The 17,301-nt window shown below is 37.0% G+C and overlaps 2 protein-coding genes across 2 annotated transcripts; both read right to left on the bottom strand.

Annotated features, from left to right (window-relative positions):
• Positions 1 to 608: 608 nt before the first annotated feature.
• On the bottom strand, positions 609 to 14,514 carry pkmb (pyruvate kinase M1/2b). The gene is made up of 10 exons (XM_042753343.1): positions 14,420 to 14,514; positions 13,291 to 13,440; positions 6,754 to 6,885; positions 6,488 to 6,674; positions 6,109 to 6,379; positions 5,469 to 5,619; positions 5,237 to 5,389; positions 3,275 to 3,441; positions 1,492 to 1,673; positions 609 to 964 (listed from the first exon to the last, which is right to left on the bottom strand). Exons 1-10 carry the CDS (start codon positions 14,498 to 14,500, stop codon positions 858 to 860), a joined length of 1,581 nt encoding a protein of 526 aa, XP_042609277.1. The 5' UTR covers positions 14,501 to 14,514; the 3' UTR covers positions 609 to 857.
• LOC122142341 lies at positions 9,419 to 11,367 on the bottom strand. The gene is made up of 2 exons (XM_042752672.1): positions 10,690 to 11,367; positions 9,419 to 10,080 (listed from the first exon to the last, which is right to left on the bottom strand). The coding sequence occupies exons 1-2, from the start codon at positions 11,159 to 11,161 to the stop codon at positions 9,491 to 9,493; spliced, it is 1,062 nt and encodes a 353-aa protein (XP_042608606.1). The 5' UTR covers positions 11,162 to 11,367; the 3' UTR covers positions 9,419 to 9,490.
• Positions 14,515 to 17,301: the final 2,787 nt, after the last annotated feature.

Here is a 17,301-nt window from a genome sequence, read left to right on the forward strand (position 1 = left end):
CCTGCTAATTACTGCATGATCCCGTAATATTAATGCCACATGGATCCCTAGACTGGAATGAAACCTGATGCTCTGAAGTTTGCCCTAATTGTCGGCCCTTCTGAAACTTTGAAAAGTTACCCAGTATGTTATGAATTTTAATTGCGCATCAGGACTTGCTGACTCACTCTGCATCCGAACAGCTCCTGCACAGAAGATGAGAACTTTTATTTAGGTCCGTGCAGTATTTTTCTTCTACTTCATTTTCTCTCAGTACCCTCCTCCCGGAGGAATAGTCAGGGCATTTTCATTGTGTTTTGTCGCTATCCAAATGAATTAAATAAATAAAATGAATAAATTATGAACGTTTGCCTTGTGGTTTTTAATAACATGGTATGCAGTGCTTTGGATGTCCAATTACACACTGACCCCTAGTGGTCTGTTTAAAGACAAAACTTATTAAATTATCTTCCTTAAGCACTCAAGGGGTAATTTTGAATATTACAGCTAATTGACTACAGACCTTGAAGGCAATTCCGAACTTACTAAGCCAAGCTATTTAATGTGCATAATGCTAAGCACTAATCGTTTTTAATCGTTTTCAACAAGAAAAACAACAGAATAAAACATACAGGGAAAAACTATGTAATTCCACAATATCTCATGATACAAAAAGATCACTGTAAACACGTACAGTGCTGATGAAAATAATTTTCCAGTGGGATGAAAAGGGTTTGATGCAAGTCTAATCATGTGAGGACACAAGTCTATTTTTGGGACTTGAATCTCTTCATTGGATGCTGAACAGCTGACAAAATCTTTGCATGTGAAAACATACTGGGGGCTAGGGGTGCGGGGTACAGTTCATGAGGTTGAGCTCAAGGAACCACAACAATGCGCATGGTGTTGGTGTATCCAGATCCTGAACGCCAGCCTGTGACGACGATGATAACGTCGCCAGACTTGAAGTACTTCCGGGCTTTGCCTGAAAATCAAAATGAAGGATGTAAATAAGAACTCAAGTGCAAGGGTACATGGCTTTAGTGACTGAAGTTTTATCACCTGGAAAAAATCATTCTGAAAGGGATTCCAATGATATCATCCCTCTGTGTCGTTATCGTTATAGTTGTCATGTGGATTATTATATAGAATTAGAATTATTCTTTAAACTTTATAGTTATAGTTGTGGTTGTAGTCATCATTCTTGGAGTGAATAATGCTTTAAGGCCCATTTACACCAAAAATGATAACTATAAAGACAACTGTGTTAGCGTCCAAACCAACTTTCTATTTATAAATGTGCGCAATTACTGATATGTAAACCACTGATTATTGGCTACTGACTTTTTTTTTTTTAAATGGACCAAGTAAAGTGCTCAAGTGGTTTTCTGTAGCTGCCACCAGTATTCTTCGAAAAGGTTACCTGCTCTGTAAATGACTTTAACTAAATCAATGTGCGTCTGTTAGTGTCAGACCAAATGAAGCGCTAGATTTCTCCAGATGTCTCATTACCAATCTCCAGGGCGAAGCTGACACGAAGATCCACATCCTCAGCCCATACATCATTAGTAGGTTTGGTGTAGAGGATGGGGATGACGCCGCGATACAGGTGCAGCTGCCGGGCTGTCTGGCCGTTACGGGTCAAGGCCATGATGGGAGCACGTGGCCTGTATCTGGACAGCAGCTGGGCAGACCTGAGGAGACCAAGACAGGGTGACAAAAATATTAAGACAGAATTATTATAGGTCGACACAAAATATTAAAACTTTATTGTACAAATAATAATAATGATAATAATTAAAATGAGTCATGGATAAGATGAGCGTGAATGTTACCTAAGATTTTCATTGTTAATAGAACATGACTGTGTTTTATTGTTTCCATGAAACATGCATTTTAATAGTTTAATATGTAACACAATATACATTTATAAATAAATATATATATATATATAGTAGAACATGACTGTTGACTGTTTTATTAAAGCATGTATTTTAATAGTTTTATAATATTTTAATATATAACAAATTATAATAATATAAAAAAAACAACAAAAAATAAAATTCTAAATAACATAAAAACAAAATATAAAATATTATAAAAATACATTTTTATTGCTAGTGTATATACACACAAAATATAAAATATTATAAAAATACATGTATTTTAAAAGTTAAAAAATGTCAAATATCAATAATAATTTATTTTTAATTTAAATTTTATTTACATATCTTAAACATTAGACAATAATTTTGAAAATAGACTAAATAAAGAAAAAAATATATTTATATAATTAATAAATATATATAATTTATAATATATAATTATAATAATATACATTTATAACATTATTTTTTGAAAATGCTACATCCTGAAGAGTTTTATTTTGGAATGATGTTTGGCTGACTGTGCATTATCCCCCTTAATTTGGCTTCCTACCAAAAAAAATAAACTTAAAAAGATTTTTAATTGGAATTGGAGTTGGAATTACTTTAGTAGGTGACAGAGGTTTGTAAGAGGCATACAACTAGCATAAGTATACAAAAACATCAATTATATAATTTAGCTGCAATTATACAAAATACTTGACAATATAATGATGCAACTGACCAATCAGAATCCAAAAAATCCAAAAAAGTATTCCAGACATACATGCAATATATAGATAAAATGCAAATGCTGGGTATGAAATTGTATCTGCTCTGGTTGGAGTCATCCGGAAAAGCGTACTCCTGCATACAAGCCCCAGTGAGGGTGCACTTTTGCCACTCTGAAACCTACTGTGGAACAAAAGTGAGTGACGTGACATAGAGCCAAGTATGGTGACCCATACTCAGAATTCGTGCTCTGCATTTAACCCATCCAAAGTGCACAGACACAGCAGTGAACACACACACACTGTGAACACACACCCGGAGCAGTGGGCAGCCATTTATTCTAGTGAATAAAGAGTTTAAATTAGCCTATGAAATGTCAAGGTTCAGGCCTGCAAAGGTCAGACTGTCTCGCTCGGCGCAATGAGATGCATTTTGATCAGCCACAGGGCAAAACGGATAATATATGAGAAAGACCGCAAGTAAACTAACTTAACACAAATGATAAAATTAAGTGTTAAATATATTCTAAACTGGCATAAGAAGACGTGCGTCTTACAATGCATGTGTATGTTTTACAATCTCATGTGCACGACACTGAGTAGAGGTCACTGTACCTAATATTAGAACCATGTGTGTGTGTATCAGTGTGTGTGTAAATGCCACTGTAAGCCTTTAGGGTAATTGAGAGCGTCTCTGACCTGCCAGTCTTGGTGAGCACAATGATAGCACTGGCACAGCACTTGAAGGAAGCTTCCACTGCACCAATGGCCACGGACTCAGTGGGGTCACGAGTCAGATGAGTGGTACGGCGAAGCTCTTCAAATACCTGCCTGTGGAACATAGCGGCCTCTGCTTCACGGGCGATCTGATGCAACGTGAAGAAATGACACAAATGAGGACACAAGAAACTTATTATTGGATTTCCATTATATACATCACAGTATTACCATCTGATACCATCACTGGTGTCCTGGTACCACCAGAGCACTTATTTTGATGGAGCTCTATTCAGTTTGACAATGATAAAAAACCTTTGCTGATAAATTAGAGAAGAAACCTTTAGCAGTGAGAGAAGTATTGCTGCATTTCCTCAAAAGCATGTGAGAAATTGTCGCAACACCAGCCCAACAGGTGATCTTAATTACAAATGGCACAGAAACAAGCACATCAAAGCACAGAACTTGCAAGGCTAACATACCCTTGTGAAAAAACAACTGAAATTAAAAAAAATTGTTCACCTAAAAATGAAAATTGGTTAAATTTACTCACTCTCAGGCCATCTAAGATGTAGATGAGTTTTCGTGAATTGGAACCGTTTTGGAGAAATTTAGCATCACTTGCTCACCAATAAATCCTCTGTAGTGAATGGGTGCCGTCAGAAAGAGAAACAAAACACAAAAACAAAACAAAAAAATAACAAAAACCAACACAATCCAAAAACAAAAATTAACTAAACTTAAAATCAAAATCTTCATTAAATAAAAAAAAATAATAATCCAAATTTAAGGCATTGTTTCTGGCAAAAATACTAGTCCATATTTCATAATCACGCTTCCTCCAGTGAAAATGTCCATCCCCTGTCGTCCTCTCACATCAAAAGTAACAGATATATTTGCTTAGAATTGTTTTTGACTATTTTCACTTGCAAACAATGCTTGATCTGAGCATATTCTCTCCTGATTCAGACGAGATGACTTTTCACGGGAGAAAGCAATATTATGTATAAAGGACTTTTAACCAAAAGCAACGATTTGAAATAAAAAGATGCATTAATGATGGATTTGGACAACTTTTCAGTTCACAAGACTTTAATGGCCTGGAGTCTTATGGATTACTTGTGGATTATTGTGATGCTTTTATCAGCTGTTTGGACTCTCGTTCTGACGGCACCCATTCACTGCAGAGGATCCATCGATGAGCCAGTGATGTAATGCTAAATTTCTCCACATCTGTATATTATTAAGTATATTTAAGTGTATTATTTCCATAATAAATGTATGCTAAAGTATACTACTTTTTCACAAGGGTTACAGTTAAAGGAATAGTTCACCCAAAAATAAAAATTCTGTCATTAATTAATCATCCTCATGTCGTTCCAAACCCATAAGACATTCACACATTCCGAGAGCTCTCTGGCCCTCCCACAGACAGCAAGGATACTTACATGATCAAGGCTCAGAAACGTAGCAAGGAGATTGTTAAAATAATCCATGTGACATCAGGGGTTCAACTGTAACTTTATGAGTGTTTCTGAGCCTTGATCGTGTAAGGATTCTTGCGGTCTATGGGAGGGTCAGAGAGCTCTCGGAATGCATCAAAAACATCTTAATTTGTGTTCAGAAGATGAATGGAGGTCTTACGGGTTTGAAATGAAATGAAGGATTGATTAATTAATGTAGTAATTAATGACAGAATTTTCATTTTTGGGTGAACTAAACCTTTAATTGCACACAGTACAGTTACAGCTACAGCATTAGCATTTAGATAGTGTTTAGTTTTGCTAGATTTGCTTTTGGAGTTAAGAGGTTTAGGGTGAGATTACATGAATGTTCTGCTTAGCAAGCTAAATTTACAATGTATTATTAACATATCAGCATTAGTATACTTATCATGCACCAGTCAGGTAAAGCCAGAAGGTGGCGCTCTTGGTGGTACAGTACCTGGTGCTGCATGCGCACAGACTCTAGAGGGTATTCACCCTTTGCGGTCTCTCCACTAAGCATGATACAGTCAGCGCCATCGAGCACGGCATTGGCCACGTCGCTGCTCTCGGCACGGGTGGGGCGGGGCTTCTTGATCATGCTCTCCAGCATCTGTCAATCAAAGAGACAGTCAGATTGTTCTGGCTAAACTGAGCCGGCTCACTCGCTTCTGCATGATGTCTGTCCTAACCTGTGTGGCACAGATGATTGGTTTGCCAATCCTGTTGCAGCGACCAATCATCATCTTCTGAGCCAGGAACACCTTCTCAGTTGGGATCTCAATACCCAGATCTCCACGGGCGACCATGATACCATCGCTAGCTTCCAGGATCTCATCAAAACTACGCAAATACAGAAATAATCAGAGCAACAAACTCAATCTACAAAAGCACAACACATATTTACAGTAAGGAATGCCCACTTTGGAATAAATTCTAATTAATATACTGTATACATATAATATATTATGCTGCATTATATATTATACATACACATAGGCACACATTTTTCATGCTTTTTTTAAAGATCTCTCTTATGCTATCCAAGGCTGCATTTATTTGATCAAAAATACAGTAAAAACTTTCACATGATCCTTTTGAAATTTGGTACTCAAGAAACATTTCTTGTTATCATCACCATCATTTAAGTTGAAAACAGTTATGTTTCAACTTCATATTTTTGTGGAGAAGAACTGCATTTATTTTACATACAAATCTTTTGTAATATTATAAATGTAATAATTATTATTAATTATATAATCAGTTTATTTATATTAACAAATATTTACAATTTATTTAATTTTATTTCATTTTATTTATATTATCACTCACTTGCGCACACCCTCATGGTTCTCCAGTTTGCTGATGATCTTGATGTCTTTGCCTTTCTCTCCGAGCACCTTCCTGACAGCATGCACGTCAGCAGCTTTGCGGATAAAGGAGGCAAAAACCATGTCGACGCCCTGCTCCACACCAAACTGAAGGTCCTGAATGTCCTTCTCAGATACTGCAGGCAGGTCAACTTTGGCCCCAGGCAGGTTCACGCCTTTCTTGCTGCCCAACATGCCTCCATTCTCAATCTCGCAGTTCAGGAAATCAGAACCTGGAACATTAAACAATGTTAAAACAACACAGTCCTGCTGTGACATTTCAAAGGCTTGAAAATACTATGTGGTTATGATAAGTGAGATTCATTGAATTTGGACCTCACCAATTTCCTTAACTTTGAGTGAAATAAGACCGTCGTCTACATAAACATGGCTGCCCTGCTGCACCACCTTTGTAATGTTCTTATAGTCCAGCCACAGAATCTTGTCATCACAATTGTCCTTGAAGCTGTCATCCAGAGTGAGCTTGATTATGTTACCCTTGACAAGCTTGACCTCCTCAGTGCCACTCTGAAGAAACCACATACATACATGAGGCCTGAGTTTAAAAAATTGAGAAGAACATCAGAAAACAAGACGCTATACTTACGCCCTTAATAAGTCCAGTCCTGATCTCAGGGCCCTTGGTATCCAGAGCAATGGCCACTGGTCGGTACTCAATGCTACCAGCTCCAAAACTCTCAATGGCTTCACGAACATTCTTAATGGTGCCAGCATGGTACTGCATTAAAAAGGTTATTTACAGTAAAAATTAGTGTCAAATTTAAATATTAACTGTAAGTGATATCAGATTTACAGATCCACGTCATGTTCAGCAGCGGCAGCTCTTAAAGTAATAGCAGTCAAATAAACTAATAACCAGCTGCTGTGATGTCTGTTAATCACAGAACAAAAAACAAAAAACAAAAAAAAAAGAGGTAATCAATAACTTTTGTAGCTTTAAGGATTCATCTTTATTTAATTTAGAATTTAGTGTTTGATAACTTTATTCAATTTATGTACATTTCCTACTTGCTGAAGGACACAATAAAATGACATTTATTATAATGGGTTTATGTGAAGATTGTATTAGCTCACTTAAAGTTATTTTTTAAAAAGTCTAATAAATGTTAAAATCGATAGCTCTCAATCATACTGTAATGTTGAATGGCTATATTCAATGGTTTAATATTAGGAAAAATAATAATAATTTCCTTAGACAACAGTAGTGCTGGTATCAGTGATACTTGCTTTCAGTCATAAAAAAAAAAGATGCCAAATGGAGTGCCAAATATTAAAAATATACTGTCTTTATGTTGTTTTCACATTAATTTGAAGATCAAATATGAAATTATTGCAGTATAAAACTATATTTAAAAACTTTTTTAATCACGATTTCGGTAAAATGTGTGATTAATAAGTTAATTTTTGACGTTACTAATTATATTATGTATTATTTCTTGCAATTCTGTCTCTGCTATGGAATAAAAAGTTAAAAAGGTACTTCCAACTTCTTAGATAATAATTCTCCTCTCAGATTTAGAAAAAAAGGACAGTGTAACAAAAACATTCAATCATCAATGATTTGATAGTGTGTGTGCCATTCTTAAGGTGTGAGAATGATGAGTGATGAAAGACAGGTGATTGCAATTGATGATGAGTTCGGGCAAAGGATAATGGGAAATGGAGTCCGGGTTGACTGGTAAAGGGTAGAGGATGGGGTGCACTCTAGCAGAGCTCGTGGGCACTCCAGCTAGAGAACGTGACAGTCAGAATCATTAGATTTTGAACAAGGACTGTTTATTTAAGATTTTTTAATATGCAAGAAATAACTAAATTACACCAACATACCCCAACCCTTTACCCATCAGACATAAAGTATCAATTACATTACATCAATTACACGTACAAAGACGACAAAAAAAAAAAAAAAAAAATTAATCTTTTGTTTTTTAATTAAATGACAAGAAAGGTTGCCAGATTGCATAGAATTTCTGGGAAGACCCTAGTAGAGAGTATCTTTTTTTTCAGTTTAAGATACTGAATGATCTCTTTGATCCAGTGGAGGAAAGTAGGGGGAAAGGGGTCTTTCCATTTAAGCAATATTAACCTTCTGGCAAGTAGTGTGCAGAAGGCTAACATTTTACAATTATAGCTATTTAAGCGCATGTTTTGTGCTGTAACACCAAATATAGCAATAAAAGGAGATGGGTCTATTGGCAAACCTATTATTTCTGAAAATGCATCAAAAAACAATTTCCAGAAGTTATACAAACTAGGGCAAGTCCAGAACATATGAAGAGGCTTGCAGGAGCCTGCCTACGTCTGTCACAAATAGGGTCTAGCCCAGGTCAAAATTTAGACCTAACCTTCGACCAGTGGAGCCGGTTTATTACCTTGAATTGCACAACCACACGTTGTTGATATATAGATGATGAATAGATCTGTTTAATAATTTTCTTCCAAATTGTCTCTGAAATTTGTTCATTCAAATCATCCTCCCATTCAAATAATCTAAATTTTCTAGATTGTGCTGACTGAGGAGATTATAAATTTTGCCTATTATTTATTTTGAATCTTTTCCTACTTTGTAAATATAATCTAATAGAGATGTAGGGGGATATGAAGGAAAACAATCAGTATGTAAAGCCAAAAAAATTCTTACTTGCAGATATCTAAAGAAATGGGACCTGGGAATCTTAAATCTGTTAACCACTTCATCAAAAGATGAAATTGAAATAATTGAAATAAGTGCTATAATTCATTCAAATAAATGTGATCTTACTGCACCATTTCATCTCTGTGTCTGATTTGAAGGGGGAAGAATGCTAGCGCATAACCGATGACAATAACTGTCATTTTCACCCTTCTGGTCAAAAATTGCGCTGCAAAGAGCAATACTAGTTTTAACTTGTCTATAACTTGGCAAATGACCATGGAATAAGTGGGCATAATCAACGGCTTGCCGTGCATTGAAATATTTAAAATCCTTTAATGCACTGCAGACCGTTGATTATCCCTTACATTTATATGTGACCCTGGATCACAAAACTAGTCATAAAGGGTCAGTTTTCTGAAACTGAGATTTATCCCACATATGAAAGCTGAATAAATAAGCTTCCCATTGATGTATAGTTTGTTAGGATAGGAGAATATTTGGGCGAGATGCAATTATTTGAAAATCTGGAATCTAAGAGTGCAAAAAAAAAAAAAAAAAAAAAAAAAAAAAAATTCTCCTTTGAAGTTGTCCAAATGAAGTTCTTAGCAATGCATATTACTAATCAAATTATGTTTTGATATATTTACGGTAGGAACTTTACAAAATATTTTCATGGAACATGATCTTGTCACACTATGCTGTAGTAAGGAGCTTGAGGGAAACATTTGCAGTCTGGGTCACAGGAGAAAAAATAAAGAAATAATAATCCTGACATAACACCCCCTCCCAAAAGGTCCTCACACTGTAGTAACAACAGAGGGAGGCATAGGTGGGAACTTAAGAGGGGGTTCCGGAGGACCCGGTAGACGGCCGGCAGATAGAGACCAGGAGGGCAACAAATGAGGGAGGAGACAGGAGGAGCTTGGAGCAGGAGAAGTCCAGCTGGACCCAAGCCACAGCATGATGTCGACCTACGGTGGAGCCGACGGAGGGAGGAGCCATGGACAAGGAGCCAGAGGCAGAGACGGAGAGGAAGCGGAGAGGGCAACGAGCCAGGGAGAGGGCAAGGATCCAGGGGACCTGGAGACCGAAGCGGAGCCGAAGGTACTGAGGACCAAGGTGGAGCTGGCGGGAGGAATAAGCCAAACGAAGCCGGTGGGATGGAGCGACAAGGCGCAGCCAGAGGAGAGGAGTCCAGAGGCGTTGGCGGGTTTGACGCCCAACCAAGGCGGAGCCGGAGGGACGAGGGAGTCCAGTGGAGCTGATGGATCGCAGGTGATGGTGGAGGAGAGGGACCTAGGAGCCGAGGTGGAGCCGCTAGGTCTACGGGCTGAGGCAGAGTCCGGGCCTCGGAGGCTGGAGGCAGAGGTGAGGGATACTCACACCCTGGCGATGCTGGAGGATGGCAGACGCATGGGGCTCGCACTGCAATGACGGTGGGCTGAGGGCAGGCAGAGGGGCTGCCAGAAGACAGCGGTGGAGGAGGCAGGAGCGGGTGGGAGGGTGTGCATTTTCAAGGAGCAGGCACTGGAGGACGGGAAGCCCCCTCAGGGCTGGACGAGGGAACCAAGGACGAAGGAGGGCTGGACGGGACCAGCGGAGATGGCGAGAGGAGAGGGGGCCGTTCGATCTCCAGTTCAGACTCCCAGTCTATTAGATTCCCCTCCCGGTTTTGGCACCAACACTGCTCCATACTCAGCTCACCCTCAGCCACGATGCAGCTCCTCTCCGCGCTCACACTGTCCACGACTTTCTAAGTCGTGGTGGCTCTGTAGCCGACTCTCGCACCTGGTCTGACGGGTTGGGCTCAATTTCCAGGGTGATCCTCTGCTAAGTCGCTTGGCTCTGCTCTGGCTCACGGCGGGAAATGGCTCTCCGTCATCGGTGGGCTCAGGCTCCGTACCACAGGGAGATGGTGGGTCAGACTCTGGGTCAGGAGTGGCACTGGCGATAATCGCTTCGGGGAACTGGCGGGGAACGGAGATCTATTTCTCACCAGTGTCCACTCCACAAAGGCAAAGAAATTCGCTCGGAGACCATCCTCGGATGACGGCGCTCTGTACGTGATGTTCAAAATGGTGTCATAGAACACAGAGAGCACATTGTCCGTGTAGTTGGTGAGGCTTGCCAGGACCCAGAACAGTCTGGTGTGGGCCCTGAGCAATTTCTTCCCCTGCTCCAGCAGGAGGAGGAGGTATTCCGGGCAAAGGAGGGGATCCATGGGACACAACGGAAAGAAAAACACTGGTAGAAAAACAAGAAAAGAAATGGAGGGGAAAACACGCAAGTTACTGTTTCTGGTCGGGTCTTCTGTCACACTTCGCTTTAGTAAGGAGTATGAGGGGAAACGAGGAAACATTTACAGTCTTTAATCCAGGAATCACAGGAGAATAATCCATACAAGGAGCTTGGAAGACACACGTAGACAACAAGTAGACCCGACAAACATGAACTCAATAGACTGGGGCTTTTAAACTCAGGATAACGAGGGAACTAAGGAGACACACCTGGGATCAAATCAACAATCAATGAGAGACAGAAACTGCGTCCCAGGGGGGAAAAACACACAGGTAAGTCCATAATACTTACAGATCTTTACTTAATATTCTAATGATATTTGGCATAAAAGAAAAATGGATCATTTTGACCCATAAAATGTATTGTTGGCTATTGCTACAAATATATCTGTGTTACTTAAGACTGGTTTTGTGCTCCAGGGTCCCATATTATATTATATTACAACCCAACTTCATCATGTCATTTATATATGGCATCATTTTTGTCTTTAGAAACATTAAAAACTCTTTTTAGACAGTTTTTTCTTCTTTGTTCTGCCTGTACGCTGATTCTTGCTCTTAGAAGGAAGTTTTATCGATTGGCAGCGTGAGCTCTGAGACCTGTAAAACTCTACTGAACACGATGTTACAAAATAAAAAGAACAAAGCGAACATGTCTTTTTTGCTGTAAAGTCTACAGCTCAGTCGGTGCCTCTGTCCTGTGTGTTCAATTGCAGGCTCAAGACAGAGACAGAGGTTTATATATAGAATCAGTGAGAGACAGGTTATGTTTCCAGTGACCCACAGAAATATTTGACTGCTTCTGATCTAAAATTGTTAGTTTTTCTGTGAATTAATATGACTGGTCTGACAGCTTTACTGATAGTTACGTCAAATTTTGGTTGCCGTCTCTCTGATTACAGACTGTGTGTAAGCAAATAACAAGACAGTCACTTCACAACCATATCACTACATGCATAAGTGTCAATGAGAGTGGCTAACTCTAACAATGCTATAGTAACAATAAAAAGGTAAATTATTTAAAATTCATAAGTAACAAATACAATTTAGAGTGAAATGATACAAAAGGATAGTGTTGTATTGTGACTGATTATGAATTTCAGATAAAAACTGATAAATATGAAAATAGGTTAAATAGGGTAAATTTTAAATATTTAAAATAAACACTAATATTAATGTTAGTATTAACATTTAATAATTAACAAGATGATAAATAGGATGATAAAATATTTTTTAAGTAAATAAAGTAAAATATATGCAAGTTATAGCATGTATATTATATAATTTATTTTATATTGAAGTAGAAAGTTTTAAATTAAGTTTTGTTAAACTAACAAGATTAAGAATTCCATTAATTTTTAATAAATACCTTGCAATGTGCAAACTGTAAATGACATATTTTTAACGTAAATAAAGGTAAAAAATTTAAAAATAAACACACACATATATATAGTAAAATATTTGTACGTATAGTAAATTAAATTATGTTTCACTAAACCAAACAGATTAATAAATAAATCCATAATTAAAAAAAAAAAATCATGCTCTTAATTTAATACATTGTATAGCATTGATTTTAAATTTTTACGAATATTTAATATTTCAGTCTTGATTTTCTATTTTTAAAATGGTTTTAAAAAGAAGTTACCACATGAAGATGCTTAGTAATGCTCACTGGAACTCTCAATGAACTCTGTGCTCATATTTACTCATCAGATACTAGAAGCAACTTTATTAAAGACGAACATGAGCTACTGACCTTCTCAGTCCCCCAGCCACAAATATCTACTGCCTCACTTCATGATAGCATGCTCAATGTAGTAATCCGTGGCAATGGTGCCATGCAAAAAAAGGTAAAAAGCCATGACTTTTAAAGGGGAGGGGTCAGCACAGTCTAAACTCACACTCTGGCTTGAGCCCAAGATGACTCTACTCAGTGTATCGACCAGACAGATCAGAGCGGCTAACAAGATCAGCTTACAACTTCTGACATTTGAAGAGGCACGAGGGAAATGCCACAATAATCGAGGATCTAATATTATACGCTAGTCAAGGCTGGCTAAGAGGATGAAGACTTTTTGAATAACTTTATTACAAGATTATTAGACTGCTTGATGATATAACAATACGTGTGTGGATCATTTCAGTGGAGGCTAACGGAAAATGTTCCATAATAGAGGAGATCATGTACCTCGTGAGTTCCGTGGGAGAAGTTCAAACGTGCAACGTTCATGCCGGACTTGATCATCTCCTTCAGGGTCTCCACAGATTTGGAGGCAGGTCCTGCATTAAGATAAAACTTATTGAAAACATTTTGAGGGACAATTTGAATTAAAGGAATAATTCACCCAAAAATGAAAATTTGCTGAAAATTTACTCATCCTCAGGCCATCCAAGATGGAACAGTGGAACAGATATAGTGAAATCACTTGCTCACCACTGGATCCTCTGAAGTGAATGGGTCAGAATGAGAGTCCAAACCGCTGATAAAACGTCACAATAATTCACAAGTAATACACGACTCCAATCCATCAATTAACGCCTTGTGAAGTGATAAATTGTGTTTTTAATAAACAAATCTATCAATTACTTGTTTTGTGAACTTTAAACTGTTTGCTTCCAGTTAAAATATTACGATCCTCTATTTATGTAATAATGCTTTCTTCAGTGAAAAAGCCTGAAAAAAAAGTGATTTTCATTTTGTAATCTTCATTTCTCAAATGAAACAGAGTCCAAAAAACAGTTGTAAACAAATATGTCGGGAGGATTTTGATGTAAAGAGGACAACAGGAGACTTTTTGGCATTTGTGGAGGAAGTGTATTATGGATTATGGACTGGTTTTTTTCTTTTCTTTACAAAAGTCCAAAAAGCGAAGACGTTTAAAGTTTTTTTGTTTTTTTACAAACACACAGTTTTTGTCACTTTACAAGACATTAACTGATGGATGGCCAGTCGTGTTGGGATTAACTTGTAGATTATTGTGATGTTTTGAATCAGCTGTTTGGACTCTCATTCTGACGGCACCCATGTAATTACACTGCAGAGCATCCATTGGTAGAAAACGTTAAAGTGATGTAATGCTGCATCTCTCCAAATCTGTTCCAAGAAGAAACAAAAGGTTTAAAGTCTACATTTTAGCCTGAGGATGAGTTTAATGTTCAGCCTGTTTTCATTTTTTGTGAAACTATTCCTTTAAGTTCCGTTACATGGTTCACATGACCGAATGACTTATCTCAAAGCTTTGCAGAATACAATGGTTTGCCTTGTTGCGGAGACACTGTAGGCTTTTAAATCAGTCGATGTAGTCTTTGTCTGAGACCTCCAGCAAGGTTTCTGCCATGGCAGCATGCATCTGCTGCGTCTGAATGAAGGCAGAGCCTGTAGTCTTTGTCTGAGACATGGCTGGAGCTGCGTCCACGAGAAAAGTTGTTAAAGTATATGGAAGAAAACAGATCTCAAAAAACCAAAAAATACCCACAAAAATATCATACAAAACAACCATACAAAAAAACAATTACAAAAAAAATCTACTATATAAAAAATTTTTAAAAAAAATGTAATTACACATTTGTAATGATAAAGTTAAACTTACATATAATTTCATTTCTATTAAATCTTGTATGTAATAAATTTGAACGCATTTTGTAATTACACATTTGTAATGATAAAGTTACACTTAAATACATTTAATATATATTAACTTTAAATATAAAATCAAACTACTAAATACACTATACTGTTAAAATCATTAAGTATTACATGTGTTTAATAACATACAAACAGAATAGATTAAAAAAAAATACTTTAAAACGAGAAACTGTCATGAAAGTGTTGTATCTACAAAGTTCCTTTTTCAAAAATTACATATTATCAGAAACTACAATTAAAATATACTATCACTAACAAAACAACAATACAATTTTTAATATACTTTTAGGATTTAAAGTACACTACAAGTGCACATTTTCATTTTCACATTTTCACAAGGCTGAACAAAGCAAGATATTCACCGAATAATGACTTAAATTTCATTCAGATGCTTGCAGAAAGCTATCATATGGTTTAAACATGGTTCAAAAGAGTAAATGAGAGCCAGTGGCAGCACTGCCTGAGCCAGAAAGGAAGAGTGTGTTTAAATGCATGACTGCACACAAGACAACTTGTCAAAGTAATAAAATGTAGTGTATAAATATAAATATCATGTCAATAAACAACAAAACATATTAAACTCTTAATTAAACTGATTTAATTCAATGAACTAGAAGCGTAAATTATTAATAAATGTCAGCTCCAATTTTCACCAGAAAATGGCAGGTTAACTTTTTAATTACGTGGACGAAAATATTTATTTCTAATCACATTTAAGGTGCAAATATACGTTTATTTTATAAGCAAAAAAAAAGTATCCAAACAGCTAAAGCGTGCGTTCAGCTCGTAGTATCTATTTTTATCTGCCCTGTTTAAAGTACAAACGAAATCAAAATTGACTATATGTCTTTTGTTAGCGCACATTGCTATTTTTGTAATCTATTGAGCTCAGTGCCTCCTACCTCTGAAGATGAACGCACGCCTGCAGGAACTTCTGATCTCTTCCTCCGCCACTGTCTTAACTTATCCAGTCTGAACTGACCGGCACTACTTCCCACAGCTCAGCGTATTCCTCCGACAGGGTCTGTGTAGTTCAGGATTTTGAATTAATAATATTAATACTAAAGAAACCACCCGGAGATTAATAGGAACTTGATACCCTCATATGATTATGATATATATTGAGGACTATCTCACTTGGGGCGAATGTTTTTTTAACCTCAGCCAATCAGAAACCACCCGGAGATTAATAGGAACTTGATACCCTCATATGAAAAGGAGTGAGTGTGATCGTTTCATTTTGGGATTTAATAAATAAAAACACGTTACAAACATTTTATTATATGAATTCAGATTTCCATGTAATATTTCCCATTCTATTTGATTTTTATTGCTAATTAAATTACAATTCTATTTCACTCCTTACTGTTTACAGTAGGCCTTTACCCAACACCCTCACCACTCCTTCATGTCATTTCATAAATACCAGCCATTACAGGCATCTGGAGTACTAATAATAGCTCAAGGCCTACAGCTGAAACTTTGATGCCCATGATAGAAGAGCTGCTTGTTTGATTTGGTGCCTGTTCTGTATGCCATTTCCACAGAGTAGGAAAGGTCAGATCATCTGATGCTTTGCATAGGCCTATATATCCAAATGTTTGTCATAATTAGTCTATCATTAAATTCACTACACATACTTACCCTTCAGTGTGCAAACTCGAAAGTCGTTGCTCGTTTCGCAGACATGTTGATTGATGGGTAACAGTATGGGTGACCTTTAAAAATGCATAACTTCCTGTCTAACATTAGGCCATACAGTTTTGCCCGCTAACAATCATGTTTTAAAATGGGTTTCTAGGCAAAGTCATTTCTTTATTGCCTGTCTTTTTGATTCACTTCTAGGGAGGACATTTTCATCCTCTGGTACAGTATGTTCTCCAAGTCAAAGGGCACGTCTCAAGGAAGCCCTTGTCAAGTGAAATATGAAAAGCTAAGCTCTTAAAATACACCTGGCAGTTTTGGACACCTTATAGGTATGGGTTTGCTTTATCATATCATACATTGATCTGAATTACAGGTTTGCAGTTTCATGCATACTTCACAAGCAGCATGTACTGGCAAAGTATTAAGTATTATAAGTAATAAGTCATTAGAAAGCATCTGCTATTAACATTAATATTACTTAATGTATGTTTAATGTCAATCTCTTTGATGCATTCATGTACTGTAATAATATAGTCATCTAGCACACCATGTTTCACCTGATTTAATTTTAAGAGAGATAACTACCCAAAGATTTGTTTTCACCCTTTTCTGTCTTTTATCTTTTATTTGAATGTGTTCTTTTATGGTGTTTAAATTACTATTCTTTTTTTTCCCTATCCTAGTTATATTTTCTATTGTATATTCTGTTCTAATGCATTCTATTTATTTTTACAGTATTTTCTATTTCATGTTTTATTCTAATCAGTTATTTTATGCTGTGTTTTGTTCCCTCTTCTGTTGATGTTTCTATGAGTAAGACAATCACTATCTCCCTCTAGTGGACAATAGACAGTACTGAAAACATCAGGTTAGCTGCTTGGACAGCTTGTGTCTGTAAGTGTATCC

The sequence above is a fragment of the Cyprinus carpio genome, chromosome B25 (assembly GCF_018340385.1).
Source record: "Cyprinus carpio isolate SPL01 chromosome B25, ASM1834038v1, whole genome shotgun sequence".
Classification (NCBI taxonomy): domain Eukaryota; kingdom Metazoa; phylum Chordata; class Actinopteri; order Cypriniformes; family Cyprinidae; genus Cyprinus; species Cyprinus carpio.

Excerpts from the sequence above, each read along its gene's own strand:
- LOC122142341 (XM_042752672.1), bottom strand. The coding sequence starts at position 11,161 with ATGTTTCCTCGTTTCCCCTCATACTCCTTACTAAAGCGAAGTGTGACA. Across the intron at positions 10,081-10,689 it reads TGTGGTACGGAGCCTGAGCC|CACCTGCGATCCATCAGCTC; the intron begins CACCGATGACGG and ends CTCCTCCACCAT.
- pkmb (XM_042753343.1), bottom strand. The coding sequence starts at position 14,500 with ATGTCTCAGACAAAGACTACAGGCTCTGCCTTCATTCAGACGCAGCAG. Across the intron at positions 1,674-3,274 it reads GTGCTCACCAAGACTGGCAG|GTCTGCCCAGCTGCTGTCCA; the intron begins GTCAGAGACGCT and ends TGGTCTCCTCAG. Across the intron at positions 965-1,491 it reads CAGCTTCGCCCTGGAGATTG|GCAAAGCCCGGAAGTACTTC; the intron begins GTAATGAGACAT and ends TTTGATTTTCAG.